Consider the following 21,403-nt stretch of genomic DNA (forward strand, 5'->3'; position numbering starts at 1 on the left):
AACAAAATATATAATAATTACAGGCCCTAATTCAATTTAAGTTCTAAGTTCAATTGCTTACAAAATTATTATTTTGTTTTTACTGTGGCCTTTAACCGCTAAGAAATGATAAAAAAAAACAGTGTATTATCATCACCATTGAGTTCTTAGTCTTGTTTAGGTACTGTCAAATATTATAAATACTAAGGCATGTAATCAAGGACAATGAAATGTCGACAAAGACAATTTTACTACTTTTTACAAATGTGTTATATACCTAACAATCAAAACATTTGGCTTAGATTTGTCATATATATTTCACAGAATCTTTATTAGCGACACTGTCGAATTGTTTAATTATGCAAGTAACCTTTTTTCAATTTCTGGATATTAGAAATATTGTGTTTTCAAAAATATATACCTCATAATATTTTTCATCACAATACTTCGGGTTCAAGACTGTTTTTTTTTGGTATGCCTTATAGTTACGGATATGGTCATCTATGCCCCGTTAAATAAAAAATCGGACAAGCGCGTGTTAATCGCGCACTGACCGTTCCGTACCACCTCACAATACTGAAAAATTTACCGGTTTTCGATTTTGTTCCTATATTTGTACTATAAGATATTTCGTCTTACAAAAATTAGTAGTTGAGTCCAAAAGCCATTTCTACCAATAAACTTTCAAGAAAGACAGAAACAGGTTTCTATTTCAAAGTCGTGCAACTATTAGCAAAAATGCTTAATAAAAAATCAAGTAGTAATATTTTTTTCCTCACATTTATCACTTCTTTATTTTAACTTTTGTTTATATAAAGCGATTAAATTGTTATATATTTCATAACGAATATATAGGTATGTACTTATGTAAGTAAGACGATAATAACCATCAAATGGATGTCGAATAAAAGAGCTCAGTGACCCAAGAGAAGTGAATATTTTTTATCTAGAATGATATTTCTTTTAAATGTAAATATTTATATCATTGTTATCTAAGTTCATATACCTCTCTAAACAATATTCGTTATAACATATGAATAGCAATAATAGATTAAAATCGTTTTTGTTAAATTTTATTATAACGTAGTTAACAATAAATATTAATTTACATTATGAAGTGGAAACATTCTAAAACAAATAAAATTAAGTAATCTTAAAGTAGTTTAAGTTCTATCGAATTCATTTCATCATTTAAAATATTTCGTAAATCGAATATTTTTTATTATTATTTTAAAAGAATAGTTTAGTTTACCGATTTTACAAGTACAGTTAATAGTATAACAAGAATCAACCAAAAGTGAACAACAGCAAAAAGCAGAAATGGTCATCGAATAATTGTGTTCTTAGCAGACGCTGCACGCGGCTTTCTGCCATTTTATATTTACAAAGTTCATTAGACAGGCGTTATTTTTAACATATATAATATTGTTTTGTCCTTATGACAAGCACAGTTGATAATTTTACATTACCTACTTTATTTACGAAATTTAAATTATGGCGACATCAAAAGATATAGAAGTCCAAATTTTTTTCATTGCTGAACACAATTATAGTATTCTAATCTCTAAATATTAACTTAGACAATTTGGTAAGTACGTCTACATTTTCATCTAATACGTTTCAAGTTAGCACGAAAATAAACTTTGATTGAACATTATTTAAATTATGATTTATTTAAAAAACTGTACATTTATTCCCTTAATTAGAATTCATATTCGGATACAATAACGATGAGCCTCGCTACAGCGCTGCCGGCGTACTGTGCTCGTTGGTACAGAGACATCGTTAACTCCAGCTCCGCAACCTGCGGCCCGGCGAGCGAACATTGGAGAGATACGACACAAACGTTAGCTGTAGGTCGCATGCTGAAAAAAATCATAGAGATTAACTTATAACAGGAACTGCGATAGTACTCAAAACAATTTGTATTTCTTTATTCTGTGCGTAAGTTCTGATAACTTTTCTTAAAGGTTTTATATCAATATTGATCATATTATATATTAGTAAGGCATTTACAATGTCCAAAAAGGGTTGCATATATTATAGTGTGCATGATCAGAATAGGGAGAGGAGGCCTTAGCCCAGCAGTGGGAAATTTACAGGCTGCTAATGTAAAAAATGTAATGAACAGAATACATTTAAACAGAGGTAACACTGTCTCTCTTATTCCACAGTAGTAACTTTTCCAACATTGCTGAAAACAATACAGATAGGTACTAAGCGAAATATATACATTCGTTTAATCAAAACTCTTAAGCAATATGCAACCATGTCAAACCAAATCACTTGCATGTTATAGTGGAATATTCTTTTGAATGTGTAATAAAGCCGACATACCCAAAACATCTAATATCTGCAGGCTCGACGCCGGGCGCCGCTTTCACGTTCAAAAGACGCATTTCGAAGTTTACTACCGAGTCGAGCCAGCCTGGCCCTTGCATTGAAAATAGGTCCACCTGTGTAATTATAATACAATTTATCGAACGAAAAATAAAGTTGATATCTTTTACGGTCTTTTAACACTTATGCTGTTATTTTTATTAAAAACTACGGAAACAAATACGATTATACAAATTCATCTTTCTAAAACACAGTAGTAAACTTGAGTATAACTACATGTTTTGAGATATTGAAAAATCGGCCACATTACAAGCTAGCAGTAACTATGATACGATTAAATTAAATAATATCTACACTGTAATATACTTACACTACCCATTGGAAGGAATAATTTGGAAACAAAAGTGATAAAATTGTAACTGTAGGTGCTGGGCTGATGAAGACATCCCCAATCTGATATCGGACACGAACGCTGGATACGCGTACATTTGCTGGAAAAAGTTATCGTCAATATCGAAATGAATATTTTTAAAGCGTCATTTTTATAAATTCAATTAATAAAGGAAAAAAATATTATTCCTTGTAGGTTTGTAATAAAAAATTGATTATATAACAGACGAAGTAGCTTTGGCACTGTAGTCATATAAACATGTCTACCGTTTCCTTTTCGGTGGAGTAGTATAAAAACCACCTCTTCTCACCTCTTACGACAATCAAGTTTAAGTGCATTCATTGATATTATCAACAATTAGCCTTGAAGGCTGTACATTGACGTTGGCGACATATACACTACATAAGGCGGTATATAATCACACTACCTTTATCACAAATGACAAGCAAATGATGAACAATATAAAATATATATGAAAATAACGTACTGTTTTCCTTCTAGCTGATAGCCGGGTGGACAGTCGATGTGATGACAGTGATACCCACCGCGCGTGTTCTGACACACCTCACCCGCTCCGTGCCCGCAGCGTGCCTCACCCGACTCGCATTCGTCGATATCTGTTAACCAGGTTATTTGCTTACATTAAAATTGCATTTTTCCTATGATTTCTTCTGGCCTCTTATTATGGAATAAGGAAAAAGTTACTGCGTGTTTGCGCTCGGCAGTGTATGTTTAATGGCCTCGCGACCCTGTGTCACGAGAGTTTGCACACAAGGGTCTTAAGTAAATTTTAAATCTGGCGTGAGTCCTGGAACTATTTGCCAGATCTGATGATCTTCGACTCAGGACATTCAGATTGAGACTCGAGACCTGCTTTGTTTGCCCAAATAGTATCACGATGATGGTTACAAACTTGATAATGTCGATGATGATTACAAAAGGTCATAGAATGTTATATTATTAAAAACTAAAGCACACTTTTCCGCACCTATGCAAGTGCGCTTGTCTTCCCCGATGCGGTACCCCTGTGGGCAGTCGCAGCGGTAGGAGCCGGGCGCGTTGACACAGCGTCCACCGCACAGCCGACCTCGGGACCGCGCGCGGCCCCACTCTTCACACTCGTCTATGTCCACACACGTCCTATAAATTCCACATTACTTACATATCTATAAGACTATTACTTACATATAAGAACATTTAAATTATTTTGTGTTACTACTAGTCACGAAGATGAAGTTTGATAAACTTACCAAGAAAAAAACTTAACTGGATAAATCTAGGCTTTTACAACACCATAGAGCCATATGTGTAGGACGATTTCGTCGCTTACCTTTTTTTTCATAAAATATTACATGTAATTCCAATAAATTCGATAATTCCTTCAAAACTTACTGCAATTATTTTTCGACTACTTACTATTAATACTTTATTAGCCGTTCGCTAATCTAATCCAAACTAAACTAACTATCCTGAGACTTACCCAAATCGACGCAAAAAAGAAACAGGACAATTGTTCTAGAGAATTCCGTTACATACACACATACAGAAGATTTATATCCAAATCCATATATATTTAGCCTTTTAAATTACTGTCAACACAGATACTGTTTGGTTGATTCCACAAAATAACATTTTGAAATATGTATGTGCGCACCTGTTGTCATTATTCAACCTATATCCTCGGTTGCAATAGCACCGGTAACCACCCCAGGCGTTGGCACAGCTGTGCTCACACAGCGATGGCATGTCGACGCACTCGTCCACATCCACGCACACTTTGTCATTGGTCGGAGCGTTACGGAACCCATCCGAACATTCGCAACGGTACGATCCAACTGTGTTTACGCAACGAGCGTTGTACGAGCATATCTGAAAGAACAGGCTATAAATTATGCATATAATAATTTTCACGTTATAATTTTAGTCATTATAACCTAATTATAATTTTATTCTAACGGAACTATAATTAATAGCCAACCGGTAATGTCTGCGTAAGAATCAGCTGCTAGTCTGGTAATGTGCTCCCCATTTAAAGCTTCAAGGCAGCGTATATGGTGGAAATATGTTCTTCGCTAAGTAAAACATCGTGAGCAATCGTGCATATGATGGATGAAATGCCAACGTTGGGGCCCCAAGCATACCATACCTTCTTATAAGGCTGCCGTTTATCGTTTCTCCGTTTACCAAAACTAGGGGTGGTAAATTTTTATGTAAAGTAGTGGCAGCATATTCCCCCATATATGCGAAACATAATACCTTATTCTTAAGATTTATCTGACTTAATTTTAGCCAATACGTGCCGTTTTCCTGCTTTGCCAAACACTGTATAAGGCGTATATCCTAATATTTAGATATGATAAAGTATAGGATCTTTCACGTCTGTTGTTTCAGGTCTTTAATGTCATTAACTTACTTGCTATTGACTTTTAATTACTTAATAATCTTACATTGCCGTAACTGCATTCGTCAATATCTTCACAGTTCTTGCCAATGTTCCTGTGTCCAGGCGGACATTGGCAAGAATATCCTCCATAGAAGTTTTCGCAGCGCTGTTGCGGTCCACACTCGGACACGTTGCGTTCACATTCGTCAATATCTAATGGATTGTAGTAGGACTAATTATTTATACTATCATGATTCATGTTTATATGGTATATTATATATTTTTGATTAAATAGGAAATTTAAGAGATGTATACGTGATCACTTTTTAATAAGCAATTCCAGCGACTGTCTCATTTACAGTCATTATCACATTATTGATGGTGAACTTATAGAGTTAAATATATTCTATGAATATTTTTCTATAATCCATTACTATAATAGGTAATATTAGAAAAAGTTGTTCCCACAATATTATTATAACTGTCACGTAAAACTGATCTCTGGCTTGAAAAGATACTTATACTGATATTTTAAGATGATTAATCTTAAGAAAAGGGTTTGTTTAGGAGGTAATCTACATTCCAGTGTGAATATATTTCATTAATATCTATTTACTTATTGTTACAAACCAAACTGGAGTAAAACCTTATTTAGCGTGGTCGTGTAAATAAAAAGCGCAAAATTTGTAACACTATGAATTGTCTTACCAACGCAAACCCTATCGGGAGTCAGTTTGTAACCCCATGGGCAAGTGGTGACCACCGCGCCCGTCTCTTGTAGTCGCGTATACGTTGGCCTCATGTAGTGGGTTCCTCTCTGACCATACTGTGCCCCGACTGTTATGATTGTCGAATCCGGTGTGTAAGACGGGGGGGTCTCGCGGTAAGCTTTAAAAGATAATAAGTTTTTAGAAGATGTTGATGCTGCAATGTTTTTTCAAGTAAATCACTTTTAAAAACAATATAAAAATAATCTGTCATTATACTACGAAGTTAGTCTAGACTTCGCGTACTCCTTGCTTCATTAAATACTAGCTGTCGCCTGGGGACTTTGCTCGCGTTTTAGGGATTGACCGTAAAGTCTTAGGGATCAAAATTAGCCTATGCTCTTTCTGGGAGTTCAAGCTTGCTTCATACCAAAATTCAGACGGACAGACAGAATTAATTTCACATATTAGTAGAGATAATATTTTTTATTAGGAAATTATTTTGATTTGTGATTTTTACATTATATTAAATGTAAAATGAGACTTACTATAAGCAGGTGTAGCTGAGTTGGTCCTGCAGCGCAGGCCGCATACGCAGCTGTAGCCACCATCGGTGTTGATGCAGTCTTCCTCTGGCGCACAGCTTGCTCTCCCAGTCGCGCATTCATCAACGTCTATCGTAAAACCAAGTTAAATAAGACAAAAATAGACAAGACAATAATTATGGAAATTAACCTACAAGTCTATGAATGTCCAATGACTTCGACTTCTAAAACGTCAATCTTTTGACTGGCGATGTTATTAACTAAAAATTACCCACTTGCTTCACGTACCAATACATTTCTTTTGAGTGCTGCTATAAGTGTGTCCTAGTTCACAATTTTGTGGCGGGTTATTGCGACCAGGAATCCACGGTAACCACCCTGAAGTTCTCCCTGGAGTAGACGCTGTATAATAAAAATAGTATTAAAAATTTTATCGCAAAGCAATTGCGATAAACTACTGATGTAAATCATTACAAATACTCTTTCAAAATTAAACAAGTTTGTCAATCATCAAAAGATGTGAGTTGGTAACAGCTAAACCGCTAGATAGGATTTTATTACGTTTTTGCATTCATGTGTCGTTTTCAATAAATATTTAAAACAGTTAAATCTTAATTTTGTACAACCATACTAGAGTAGTAGTGCAAAAAGCTTCATTGAAAGTATAACAGCTCGCTTTATTGCCTTCACTTGTGACAGTATTCGGGTTAGTTTTTTGCCCAGAATATCGGAATTGCGATTCAACGGGGAAATGCTGCTTTTTTGCCACCATTCCACGCGATCAATATTAATATAGTATTTTAGGACGTAATGTTAATAAGTTTAATAAGTTTTAATAAGTTTAATAAGTTATACATATAAGTAAAATATATTATCCCATGTAGGTACTGTCTAAGTACCTGTTGGTTCTACACGAGGAGTTGTCCTCTCTGTGGTCGTAGTAGGCTTGCTAGCAGTTGGAAGTGTTACAATTACACACTTTCCAGAATCGTCGATGCTGTACCCAAGCTTGCACTCGCATTTGTATCCGCCTGGACTATTAATACAAACTTCTGATACACCGCAGATGTTTCTATTGTTTCTACATTCATTTATGTCTGAAAAAGAATCAACACAATTATCCAAATAAATTAGACTTTCCGGAAAAAAATTGACAATTTAAATTCGTTAAAATAAATAAATTTCAAAATTTGTAATTGTTTTGAAACAAATATTACCAACGCATTCCCCTCGCTCGTTCCTCTCATATCCATTAAGACAATGGAGTTGGTTTGGATCAAAATCATCGGTACTCTCTTTTCCAGTAACTACAGTCCATGTTTCTTTGGGTATATCGCTCGTATTTACAGAATAACTACCGTCAGGTTGTCTATCTCTTTCTATCGTAACTGGATCTCTCGAATTTGTTACTGTTACCTCTGTTGGAGAGAATGTATTGACTGGTCTTCTTGGATAGTAATCTGGTCTTCTATATGGTGGAATAGGTGTTGTAGTTCTTCGGAAGCCCGGTCTCGGATAATGAGGATATCTTCTGGGTGGCGGATTTGGTCTCAGTGTTGTACTTGTACTAGTTGTAGTTGGACGTGGTGTTGTAGTGCTTGTTGTACTAGTAGTAGTTGGCCGTGGTGTTGTAGTGGTTGTTGTACTCGTAGTAGTGGGTCGTAGTGTTGTAGTACTTGTTGTAGTTGGTCTTGATGTTGTAGTAGAAGAGGTAGTTGATGCAGTTATTTCAGTAGTTTCTTCCCTATTTAAAAACCAAAAGCCTTGAATTAACAAATTACCTAAATCAAAATCAAAATATACTTTATTCAAGTAGGCTTTTACAAGCACTTTTGAATCGTCATTTAACAAACTATTTAAAGTAAAGCTACCACCGGTTCGGAATGTAGATTCTACCGAGAAGAATCGGAAAAAACTCAGTAGTTACTCTTTTTCAATATCTGAAAATACGGTCATGTTAATTAAATACAATTATATATGTATGTTATGTCTCCTGCCTGGAAGTCAACAAGCATTAATTCCACGCTTTTTTATCATCAATATAATCTTGTATCGAATAATATGCCTTCTTTACCAATGTATTTTTTACAATTGACTTGAATCTATGAAACAGAAAAGTTAAAAATGTCTGCGGAATTTTATTATAGAAGAGGATACCTTGCACCAAGAATTATTTATTGACTTTGCGGTGTCGGAAACTTGGCGTTCTAAGCAAATCCTTACTTCTTGTGCACATACAATGATTATCACTAATTTTATCAAAGTGATAAATGCTACTGTGAATATACATAATTTTGTTGTAAATATACTGTGACGCAACAGTGAGTATTCCTACTTTGTTAAAAACATCCCGAAGAGAGTCTCTAGCTCCAAGATTATAAATAGACCGGATTGCTCTCTTTTGTAAAATAAAAACACATTCAATATATGCAGCATTACCCCAAAGTAATATGCCATATGACATAATACTGTGAATATAACCAAAATATACTATCTTAAGACGAGTGTCTAGTATTGAATAATTGAAATAAATGAATCACCAGCCTAATTGTGTGTTGATAAAAATACCTTTAAATAATCATTAAAAAAAAAACGAAACATAATCGACTCACTCAAAATCGTAATATTCGTATTCATAGGCTGGTAATGCGGTTGTTGTGCTGGTGGTTAAGGCACGTCGGGTACACGTGAAGGAACCCAAAACATTCAGACAATGGTGCCCGGGTGCACAGTTGTCTAGTCTCATAGCGCATTCGTCGACATCTGAGGATGCATAATAATGATTACCAGATATATAAACCATCTTAATACGGCAGTGGCAGTAATGTGCTAAATAAAATATAAATAAGTTAATATTTAGGAATTACGATGACAGTTAAACAGAACATTGGTAAATATTAACCTCTTGTTATTTTAAGTGAAAGTATTTCTTCTTAAATTTTATCAAACATCGGGCAATTAAGGAATTGTTAGAGTCACAATCTGCTTATTTCAGTTGCCACCGCCTGATTCTATTTGGTAGATCAATAACTATTACGATGAGGTATATATTTGACAATTTATCAAGATTTGATACAAACCGACACAGGATCCTGAGGTAGAGTCTAACTCGAAGCCATTTTTACAGCGACATTCATGCCCTCCATAGGTATTAATACAATTTTGAAACTGATCACATAAGTGTGATCCTTCGCGACATTCGTCTACGTCTGAAAGCGGAAAAATATAATGTGGTTAAGTTATTAAAAGTTGTTCGATTTGCATATTGTTGTTGCTTGAAATATTACCTTCACAAATAGTTCCACCAGGTCGAACACGTGTTCCTTCTTGACATGTTTTCGTTGCTAATCTGAATAAAATACAGTTCAATGAATAATAAAGAAAATATACCTCTTCATCAAATCTTAAAATAACTCTTTGCCAAGTTAAGCATCATGGGCAAACGTGGATATGTTAACAAACGCCCCAAACCTTCTCATTTAGAAGGCTACCCTTTATTTAATCGTTTACCAAATTATTACAACTGTTGTTCTTAAAGCTTATATATACCATAAGCTCGCATTATTTCTATTTATGTTTTTAAATCTTAGATATAAAAATAATATTACTTTGGTAATGTGCTGATCTTGGACTTGCAGTTGTACGCTCCGGGCAGATTGATACAGACCTCATTTCTTTTGCAAACCTCTAAACTTTCCTCGCATTCGTCAATATCTGGAAATAATACATAAATACGAGTCGATTATTTTAACCCCCGATGCAAAAATAGGGATGTTAAAAGTTTGTCATGTATATTTTATCTTTGTGTGCCTATGGCATCGTAGTCAACTGAATTTGATTCAATTACTTTTTCTTTGGAAGGTGACATAATCGAAATATTTTTTTCTTCCATGATCAAAGAAATCTATTCAGCCGTTTGAAGATCATCAGATCTTCTAATTGTTGAAGAGATTTTTTCAGTTGCACGCTAAAATTACTATGAAAAGGGATTCCTGTATTATTTCAATTCTGTTTCTTGGACGGTTACATAGCACATAGACAAGTTACATAATATGCTATGATGAGGTAAATTTTGAAGATATAGTCCATCCTACCAACGTTGGCATTAATATAATATATTTATTCTAGCCAGTGGTCGAAATATTTTAATAAACATGTATAAGATAAGTGTAGGTTAAAATATATTTCATTGTTTAGATTTTACGTATTGTAATTGATACCTTCACAAATACCGGTGCCCGAATTAACCTTGAAGCCAGGTGCACATCGCTTTGAAACATGATCCTGGCAGAAATAGCTGCCGTGAGAATTGATACAGTGCTGGGATAATCGCTGGCAGTCGTCCAAAGTCTCCTCACACTCGTCGATGTCTGTTAAGAAATATTTTTATCCGTTGAGAAGATGAGAATGCTTTCAACGATATAATGCATCATTATCACTTCATAGAATTTAATCAATGCGTACAAAAATGGGACGTAACATCATATTTTTTTGTCAATGTCCTTACAATAATTATTTTATATTACTTATAATGAGAATAGGATTACTGATATATCTGCAGCAGACTGTAATTTACAGATTTGTAACCTTTTATAAAAAATATATCAATGATTAATTTCTATACTTAAAAATTATGTAATTTATATTAATATTATAATCAATACCAAATTTATTGCAACATTCGTCAGCTATGCGTTTGGTTCGGATTAATTATACTTATATGCATAATTCAACTAAATTTAGTATACGTACCAATTTATTAATTTTATGTTAAGCTGCATAAATTCGTCAAAAGACGCGTCACTTTTTATCAATATCAAAATAAAACAACTGTTACAGCACGTGCACATGGTGATATGTACTTCTTGAGATTCTAATAAATAAGATAGCCCATTCCTAATGTTATAATAAACAACATTTAGGTTAAAATAATTGTTTGATTTAAAAAAAAAACTGTACACATTATTGGAACGATGTTACCCTTTTGCATCAGGGTATGATTTGTTTGATTTCATTTTAATAAATCCTAATATATATTGTTAACTCCAACTCATAATCGAAATAGACACTTAAAATAGATTTACCTAAACACTCATCGTCAGGACCAGCTCTGAAACCTACAGGACAAATGTCAACCTTGGTGCGTGGTGTCGTACCCGCACCAGATTCTGGGGTAGGTTTTGTAGCATCCTCACTGAACGGTTTTCCAGGTTTTCCTGCGCATTTGTAACCTCCTATCGTATTTTCACATAAATATTTTGGACAAGGAGGTTTTGGAAGACGACATTCATTTATATCTGAAAAAGCAAATATTATCAGTAACTAATGTTATTTAATGTTATTGTTTTGAGTATTTTTCGCTTATTCAATCTTACCATCACAGACTTGGTTGATTACATTTCGTTTAAATCCAGGGGGACAGCTCAAACTTACATCTCTCTTCTTTAGAGGAACACACTTAAATGAACCTTCGGTGTTGTGGCAGACAGTATCTTCAGCCGTACAGAGATCGTCTATAGCTTCAGCACATTCGTTTATATCTAGAAATTAATAATGTAATACTCATTCAATCAATACATATTCTTTACTTTTGAGAGCTCATATATTATAGCACTAAGGGAAAACCTTAGAATGAAGAAGATGCATGTATATTATATCCAAATGTTTAGTAAATATTAGTTTCCATTATAAGTTGCATCGGCTGCGCAGATGATGTATGTATAAAGACCGACCGATTGGTATTTCCGTAAATAAAATGTATGTCACCAATCCAAATTCTTGATGTTCAATACGTATTATATAAATTCGTTTTTTAAGTGTCAATAGGCGATAATAATATACTGAGATACAACTATCTGTCACCTACGTCTTGGAAATGCCTGTCAGGTAGACTGTTCCATCGTTCCTTATCCTGGGTTTTGTTTTCCTGCCCTACACTCTTTCATCCCATTTGCGATGTTCTCCTTTCATAAGTACATCGTATAGGATGCGTTACGTTGAATGTTTGTTGATGTTTGAAACGGCCAAGCCACATATTTTGACTAAGGTGTAGAGTTTGTAAAGTTAGGCTTTGTAGAGTGAAGTCGTGTAGATTTATGAGCTTGAGCTTGGCTCTACATAAAATCTATTAACTTTATGACAGTGAGAGTCATATAGTCTCGTCTTGGCAATTTTTTACATGAAAATACATATTAATGGTGAATTTTGTGCAAGTTGCTTGCGACAAAATTTATAATTAAAGATACAAGTTTCTAATTCTACTACTAACTTATATAGCAAATTTTATAAAGGAAATACCCAAAGAATATTGATGATTTTCGGTGTCAGTGCCGAAATCAGGGTTTTTTTGGATATTAATAAAATCTAAAGTAAGTAAGCTATGTAATTAAAAATGTATATGTTTAATAAGCATCCTGAGAACCTGAGACAAATCCCGAGGATTTTGTTTATTTCGCTTAATCCCCACAAACCCAAGCTATAAAAAAAAGAACGACGAAGTTCTTTGAGAAAACAATTCGGGGCCACTATCGTGCCCCCAAATTATTGCTCTATAAATTCTCAGATGGCTTTTAGTTGTTAATATTTTTGCGGAACTAGAAATTATCCTTACCCGCAGTATACATACTAGGTCTGATTATTCATCGATATATTTAAAAAAAGAGTTAAATAGTTTGTATACAGAAAACATAGTTTAAAAAAGTTAATTTTCAAATGATTTATTTCTATAATCTTGTATGAGACGTATTAATTTACCACCACCGAATGATCTAAACCCTTTGTTAGTACCGCACTTACCTTAATAACTCACAAAATTATTAACAGATAAAACCAATTCTAAATTCGACGATACCTTTACAGGACTTTTTATCGGGTTGAAGTCTAAAACCTTCCCGGCAAGAACATCGTAACTTGCCATCGTCATCCGTACAAATATGATCACAAGAATTAGCCTTACATTTTTCTTTAGGTTTTTCAGTGGTAGTTGTTTCTTTTTTTTCTGTTGTAGTCTCTAGTTCTTCTGAGGCGTCCTAATAACAAGATTTTTTATTTAAAATATGATGATGTTCGCCTGACAAATTTCGGCCACGGGCTCTAGAGTCACGGGCGCTAGACCAATCAACAGCGTACACAGGGCATATTTTGGTGTGAAGACAAGTGTGGTTGCAAACACAATTCCACGCTTTATTCCGTCATTTTCATAATCCGGTAAATTCCACATTTACAAAATAGTCTAAAATTCCAAAGTTTCTCTTAAGTTCAGTATTACAATAATTTGGAAAAATATTTTGATAACTTCTATTTAAATATAAAGTTATGGTAGAGTCATAGTAGATTCGTGACTTACCATGCAACATTGATAGTAGGCTTTCTTTCTCAATGCACTGGTAGGACTGAAGGAGTCATCACTTAATTCCCCACATCCCAGCTTCCCTTGTGACTCACCAGTTAGTCTACCAAATGCACATTCTTCGCAACATGTCTGAAAATAATATAATTTATCTATACATATAATAAAATTGGAGCGTCTGTTTGTAATACTAAAATAACCGCTTGTCACTAAATGCATATGTATGTATACACTGTACATATACCAAAATAACATTTGTTACAATTTTTGTCTGTCTGTCTGTTTGTTCCGGCTAATCTCAGGAACGGCTGAACCTATTTTAACGGGACTTTCACTGGGGACAAGTGATGTAATAAGGAGTAACTTAGGTTACAACAATAACTTTTTGTTAAATTCAAACGCGCACGAAGTCGCGGGCACAGCTAGTTCTTCACAAAACTTGAAAACAAATAGCATTAATCATTTACCTGCTTCATGTATTACATAATTATGATTCATGATTATTGTTAAGCTATTGCAGTCGCCGTCGGACGGTCATGGCCCCAAAATCGTATATTGAAACCTTTAAAAATAGTCCATTTACCCCCAAAATTTGATGAGCACCGAAATGCTTAACTGCGCCGCTCCTGAACTATTATGTCTGCTATTTGAATAGGTAACTTGCCTTCAATTATATTTATAAAAAAAGACAATATGATTTTCATTTAGTTTTTGATTAGGAGCAAATTATTATTAAATGAAGGGTATGTTTAATATATAAAATGGATACGTAAGTACATAATACTAGTTTCTAAGAGCAATCAGCAATTGCAGTATATAAAAACCATTCAATGTTTACCTTTCCAATTTCACTTTTTGGAGTCGTACATCGCTTTAAAGCTGCTAATTTTATTCCAGCATCACAATCTTCATTGATTCTGGAAACAATGTACAGTTTTTTACCCATATGTACTTTCACGTTAAATAATAAACTCACTTTTTGTGAGATATGGTACGACTTATTTACCTCTCAAGTCCGATTAGTAAAATAATTCATATTAAATTTTAATATATGATATTTGGTTGATAAATTAATTTATGGCGCGAAAATTAAAAATGCGCTTAAACAGTATGGAGGCTAGACGAAAAAATTGTTGTGGGCAAGATAACATTTTCAACGCCCCCTGGCGACAGAAACTGACCTCTTTAGAAGTTTTGTAAAGACCTTTTTAATATATTTTTTTCATCATGTTTATATGAAATTACACCACCACATGTGCAACTAAGCACAATATATCAGCATGGTGGAATACGCTCTAAACCTACTCTTAGAAGCCTGCCCAGCTATAAGGTTAAAGGGCTAAAATTCTTTAAATCCTTTGAAACTAATACAATATAAAAAATATGATGCATTAGAAGAAAAACTAAAATTGATTATATTTTGAAAGGGACTGACTGTAACTGCTGCTCACAGCAGCTCTTGACAGATGAGCTGCAGACATCCTTATGCTCAGGTTGCAAATCGTCAGGAAGGCCCGCACCTGAACAATCCTTGCTGGATGATGCCAACGCAAACGTCTCCCCAAATGAGCAACACGTTTCGGTTACTTCAGCTACTTCTTCTGATGTGAGGCCTGTGCAGATTCAATAGTATATTAGATTTCATTGTCTTATTAGGTTCTGTCAATAATAACGTTTTATCTATTGAAATTTTAAACCATATAAAAAACAATGTCGAAATTTGCCTGATGATATTGATTCGAAAATTAAAATGGATGTCATTTATGCCGGCTTGCACAGAGTCGTCAAACAATGTAAATAAAATCAATCGACATCATATAGCTACAGACCTTTCTGTGTCAGGGGTTATTCAGCTTGATACATTGAATTCAAGAGTTAATAGTTAATTTAAGTTAGTAAATCAAACAGTGACCCAATTACACATTCTCCACTCTGAAATCGTTTATCAGAAATACTCTAACTGTATTTAAATTTTCTGAATTATAATCAACTATCGTAACGGAGAAGGGCTTAGAAATTTATTGCACATTTTTTTTAAATTGCTTGTGTTGTATGGATACTTCCAATGCATACAACTATCAACTATATACCTTTAACGTAACGTAGAGATCTCAACATTAAGGTAAGACGATCTGCACGATTTTTGCGCAATAATATCAGAAATGCAGTGTTAAACAACTAAAAAAAAACATTGGGTTCATTTAATTTTTTATTTAAATGCTATCATTAAACGGCAAAAGATATATACGCCAAGACTAACAAGGGATCAGAAAGAGTTCAGTCGCAAAGCATAGGATCTTGCGTCCTTTCTACGACACGTGTTCTCCGGATTGCTACTACGAGTCACTTGAACCCTTATCCTCGAAATATGCTGGACCAGAGAAATAGCTAAAGTAAGCACATATGATTTACATACTATACACGTAAATTTCAATCTCAATGGTAATCACTGCATATTTAATCGTAACTGAACATATATATGAAATTTCGACATAAGTTTATAAAGATATTAATAAGACAAAAGCAATAGTGCACAAATAGCAAATATAATTAATTTACTAGGTTACAACGAAATAGTATCAACGTCAACAACGTCGCGTCAAATATTTTTGACCTTTCATAACTTATTATTGAAGATTGCAATGTCCGATTTCTTAGCAAATTAATTGTATTTCGTCAATGTTATATTTAGTAGAGGATAGCAATTAAGATAAAGATCAAAATAAATATAGAATAAAGAACTAGAATACTAAAATTTGACGCGTTGACGAGTATTAGAGTTAGTTGATGTATTCAATTATTAGCTCAGTAACCCAACAGTGGAACCAATGCCACAGAATAATCTTTCATTACTTGGATTTTATTACTTGGTCGGTGTCTATTTTTTATTACTCGATCCTAATTAAGTTTAATTTTACTAATTATTTAACATTTTTCAATATACCATTTAGTCTTTTGTTTTAAGTTTATATATTTGAAATAATTGTACCTATATACTAAAATAACTTAATTATTTAGCAACTGATTTGTAAATACTTTTTGTTTGGGTATACTTTTCGTTTGATCCATTTAAATTATTAGTTTTTTTTTAATAACAAACAGCAAGATATGACTACCCACTATAATTTTCATAGGTGATATATATATATTTTTGAGCTAGATATTCATTTCAGTAGATAACTAATGCAGATATAGAATGTACAGTCAGGTGTAGGAGTATAGAAACATTTAAGATAATGAATCTGTCGTATAAAGTCCGTTCTAGATATGGTAGGTGACCTGTGATTATCTTATATTCTTCAATGAGTTCTGACTTCACAACAGAACTACATATGTAATTCTTGTGATATTTTGATTGTGATGCAGCCTGGAATTAAGAACTTGCAGTCACAACAAACTACCAAACTCAAATAATAGAAAGACAAACGCCAAAAACATGTCAGTAGATATTTTAAACATCGAATAAAATAGATTAAAAAACTGGCGGCATAGTCGTCTACCCCGAATGAATGAGGGCTATGTTATGTGGACCATGTTGTGAGGAAGGTCTTGAGCAAGGATGTAGATGGATATAGAGGAAGGGGCTGACGGAAGAATCGATGGATTGTGTGAAAGACGATATGGCTGGAATAAATGTTACCTGTGAGATGACGTCTGACAGAGAAGTATGGAAGAAGAAGACATAATGCGCCAACCCCAAATAAAATTGAGATAAGAACAGGAGGATGATGATGATGGTCGTCTACCCCGTTTTGAGTTAATAGAGTTATGTATTAGTTAGGTACCAAAGGATTTCCCCAACAAAGAGACACACTTCAATGATTTGATTTTTGTCTTGTTCTCATATTACAGGATAAGAAAATTCTCAGATTGTAAAAAGTACAGGATTTTTAATTTAGTCAGCGTCTTAAAATAAAAATCTAGAGCAACTTAATTTAGAATTTGTGTTACAAATCTTCTTCCTAGACATGAATTGATACATACATCATTTTTATTTATCAACTTTATACTAATCACGAATACGAACAATGCAATGTTTAAACGAGAACATATATATGTATAATATGTATATTCAAATTCTTTCATCAATATAAAAGCTACTGAGGTACACTTACTTACAGATAGCCAAAATAATGAGTATAGACGTCTCGGAAAAACAAAATATACAAAAATAAGAAAAAACCTAATTTTGAAATTGTTTCTAGTTGTTTTATATTAGGAATTATGTTCTCACATATATTTTGAATTACCTTTTTTATTAAGAGCTAAATATTATGTATACACACATAAACGGAGAATTACAATATCGATCTTGACAAATTTGATTTCGGGCGAAGTTTTGATGGCAAAACTTTTATAAATAAATAAATTGAAATCGATTAATGTTGAATTACATGAATTACTGTGATAATCCTTATCAAACTACAATATACCTACATAATAATAAATTAGTTTGTCAACGTGTTTTTCATAGATAAAATTTACTCTTTGAACTTACTAGTAGTTGTTTTAAAAGATACTTTAAAGATAATGGAAGAAAAATTGCTTACATTGAGTGTGTAAATAGTGATTCCCTCACTATACTATGATATTTGTTGAGACGATAGGAGCAGTTAAAATTAAAGCAATAATTGATACATTATTGTATTAAAAATAATAGTTTTCGCTCGTATCTCGAGTCGCAATGGTATAGAAATGGGCCACAGAACTCTTATTCTAACGAACATTACTGATTATAACTTAACATCACTATTTTCACGTGAATTCGTGTACATAATTCATACCGTGCTGTGATATTAAACATGATACATTAATTTATAGAGATAATTTTTCCAATCCGTGAAAATTAACCAACCCGTAATGGAGCATCATGGTAAAATAAGCCTCAAGGCCCTATTATATTATTATAAGGACCTAAACCAGTAGCGTTAAAATATGTCTTTATTTATCCTTCCTTGTTGTCTTTACCAGCTAACTACAGGGACGACAGATTTTCCATTTACATAATTTCAAAAATCGCCTGAAGAAATTAATTATGATCATACTTTCATATCGTAGTATATACACCAATTCCATTAATTCATGATTCCATATAAGCTGTCATTCCTAAAGTAACCCACTTCAGGGGTTAAACTAAAAAACTGCGCATTTGTTTAAAAATATAAATCTGAGCAACATATCGATGTGATTATCCTAAAGGCTTACAATACAATACAAAATATTTTATTAAAAAAATATAACATTGCGTTCAATCCAAAACAAATGCATTTATTTTCGAAATAAATCCTTTTCTGAAAAAGGATGCTCTGAAAGCATAAATTCCTATAAAAATGAACCAGAAAAAAAAGAAATTGCAAACTATAATCGTAGTATTAACTTAAAACAATAAACCTATTACAATAATCTAAATATTTTTACAAATAGTTAAATGACAAGAAATACTTGAAAATCAGTTCATGCTTATCAATTGTTTACAACTACAGATAATCTCGCCGACCTCTGTTTTAGGTATGTACATATTTATAATGCACTGTTAATGCCGGTGATCGGGATAAACACAGTGTTTCCTATTACCGTCATGTCTATTTATACCTAAAGGACGTCCCGAGAAGGTATACATTTAAATTACTAGCACGTCGGAGTGACCATTTTGATCATGGTACGACGTCACAGTGTATTAATATTATATTTTTTAATTACATGTCAATGATACAAACCGTGACCTAAAATTGCGCTCTATTACACCCTCATTACAATCCTTTTTTATTATAAACATTAATCGTTTAATTTATGATATAGTCTTGCCCTTTACTGCTTAGATTTCATAACATTTATTAGCAATGAACAAGCTTACCTCGACAAATTTAGCATATTATATTGTTTTGAAGGGATCCAGTTCTCTTACGAGCAATGTTAGCGTAACTCGATATCTAATATCTAAACACAATGTGCCTAATCTATAATCTGGTCTCCGAAACTTAATACTGGCGGGTAATATGGATTCACGTGTACTACCGTGTAACTGAGAGCCGAGATTGCTCAGAGGATAAAACGCGTGAATCTTAAGCGGAAATAGTGGGTTCAAATCTGGGTAAGCACTGAGTTTTCATGTGCTTGCAAAGATTTGTGTTTATAATCTCGTGGGTCGCATTGAATTTTGATACATTTGTATCTAATGTTCACCAATGCGCATTGGAGTAGCCTGGTAGAATATGCTATAAAAACCTCAAGATAAGCGTCCTCTCCTCTTAAGGTTACCTTTGCCTAGGACAGAATCATTAATGGACTGTTACTTAATATATTTTTACGATGTTACTGGAATATTTAATCAAAATACTATTGTAATATTTATTTACAATTAAATCATATTGAACGAATATTAACAGTATTGCATTTTGTCTCTTAATCTGATTTCAAAGATATATAATAAAACAAATATAATTTTTTTACCATAGAAAAGTCGGACTTTAAAACTTTAAGGAAATTTTTATGAATTAAAGTCAATTGAAAATAAACAAGATATTTTAATATTGTGCGTAGTATTTGAAAAAAAAAAAAAATTATGCAATATTACTCGTATAATTCTCGACATTTTCCGTATTACCTGTATTCAAAAATGTTACTCTTTCCGGGAGAAGGTCGTAATCACGTAATTAAAAATAAAACAAAATCTGATCTATTTACGACGTTTAAGTTGGTAATAGTAATTAAAAAATAAGTAATCTTAATATAACATAAAATGCGTTTAATTATTTTTACTTCACGAATATATTTCTTTAATATTCATATAATACAAAACGGCCATAAACGAAACGAATATCTCCAATATTTACTCAGCCGGTGTGAAAGTTCCAAAACTCACCCTGGACAGAATACTTCGACGTGAAACATAGCACTAATGTAATCACAATTAAAAATTTCATTTTTATATTTTAAAATAAATTTTCGAAATCCACGATTCACTTCACTTAGAACTGACACAATATCAAATTTAAAGTGTTAAATAAGTCACTTGTTTCGGAAATCATATTATTTGAGTGTTTCGTGATACGAGTCGTCCTGCCAGTGCCTAACTCAGCTATGATATACGGGTCACGCAGTCATTGTGATAACATTTCTGCGCATGTCATCTAAGTGCAGGCGATGATTACTATGTTTGGTCATATATCTATTAACTTAAGTAAGTTTAATTTCGAATAACTTCGAAAGATAGACTATATAGTATGTTTGATGTAACTACGGAATTTCTTAACGATTCTTCACGGTAAAATCTACACTCTTAATTCTGAACCGGTAGTAACTTTACGTTTAAATAACCTTATTGAATAAGGAGTCAAAAGTGCATTTCAAAAATAGAAAAAAAAAATAAGAAACAACACTATTATCGCGACTTTAATTGCTTGATTAATTTTTATCGGTTCGCAATAACAGTTTAAAAATATATAAGGAAGATTTATAGTAATTTATTAATAACATTTTAAAAAAATATCGGGAAGATTTAAAGTATGTTTTTAATAACATTTTAATAAAACATGAATATATTACGCTACTGATTCATGTAAAATTAGGTACAGTTTGGTTAACAAGCTTAATCTTCGATTACCTAATCATGCATTATATTGCTAATTATTATAAAATCGATCAAGATAATTTATGTACATACTCGTATTATTATGATAGTTTGTGATCACTGTGTTCCGTTAATTTTTT

General features: G+C 33.0%; 1 protein-coding gene across 3 annotated transcripts; it reads right to left on the reverse strand.

Moving 5' to 3' along the window:
• Nucleotides 1–727: 727 nt before the first annotated feature.
• LOC113393886 (fibulin-2-like) lies at nucleotides 728–20,789 on the reverse strand. 3 transcript variants are annotated; one of them, XM_026631005.2, is made up of 24 exons: nucleotides 20,556–20,789; nucleotides 15,129–15,306; nucleotides 14,532–14,610; nucleotides 13,691–13,825; nucleotides 13,301–13,373; nucleotides 11,721–11,885; nucleotides 11,430–11,642; nucleotides 10,566–10,715; nucleotides 9,954–10,059; nucleotides 9,633–9,694; nucleotides 9,426–9,554; nucleotides 8,958–9,108; nucleotides 7,563–8,089; nucleotides 7,245–7,442; nucleotides 6,634–6,747; nucleotides 6,349–6,474; nucleotides 5,802–5,981; nucleotides 5,158–5,306; nucleotides 4,365–4,579; nucleotides 3,699–3,850; nucleotides 3,198–3,327; nucleotides 2,690–2,810; nucleotides 2,317–2,435; nucleotides 728–1,844 (listed from the first exon to the last, which is right to left on the reverse strand). In XM_026631005.2, exons 1-24 carry the CDS (start codon nucleotides 20,614–20,616, stop codon nucleotides 1,682–1,684), a joined length of 3,696 nt encoding a protein of 1,231 aa, XP_026486790.2. In that variant the 5' UTR covers nucleotides 20,617–20,789; the 3' UTR covers nucleotides 728–1,681. The 3 variants fall into 3 exon arrangements, with proteins under 3 accessions (XP_026486790.2, XP_026486783.2, XP_026486798.2); XM_026630998.2 differs by having other exon boundaries at nucleotides 13,196–13,373; XM_026631013.2 differs by lacking the exon at nucleotides 11,721–11,885 and having other exon boundaries at nucleotides 13,196–13,373.
• Between the last annotated feature and the right edge of the window lie 614 nt (nucleotides 20,790–21,403).

Source organism: Vanessa tameamea, chromosome 26 (assembly GCF_037043105.1).
Source record: "Vanessa tameamea isolate UH-Manoa-2023 chromosome 26, ilVanTame1 primary haplotype, whole genome shotgun sequence".
NCBI classification, from domain to species: Eukaryota; Metazoa; Arthropoda; class Insecta; order Lepidoptera; family Nymphalidae; genus Vanessa; species Vanessa tameamea.

What these genes read in the sequence shown, in the direction of transcription:
- LOC113393886 (XM_026630998.2), bottom strand. Translation starts at nt 20,616, where the DNA reads ATGAAATTTTTAATTGTGATTACATTAGTGCTATGTTTCACGTCGAAG. An exon ending in TGCTGTGAGCAGCAGTTACA is followed by an intron (nt 14,611 to 15,128) that starts GTCAGTCCCTTT and finishes CATTGTTTCCAG; the next exon opens with AATCAATGAAGATTGTGATG. An exon ending in TGGTGGAACTATTTGTGAAG is followed by an intron (nt 9,555 to 9,632) that starts GTAATATTTCAA and finishes TTCCGCTTTCAG; the next exon opens with ACGTAGACGAATGTCGCGAA.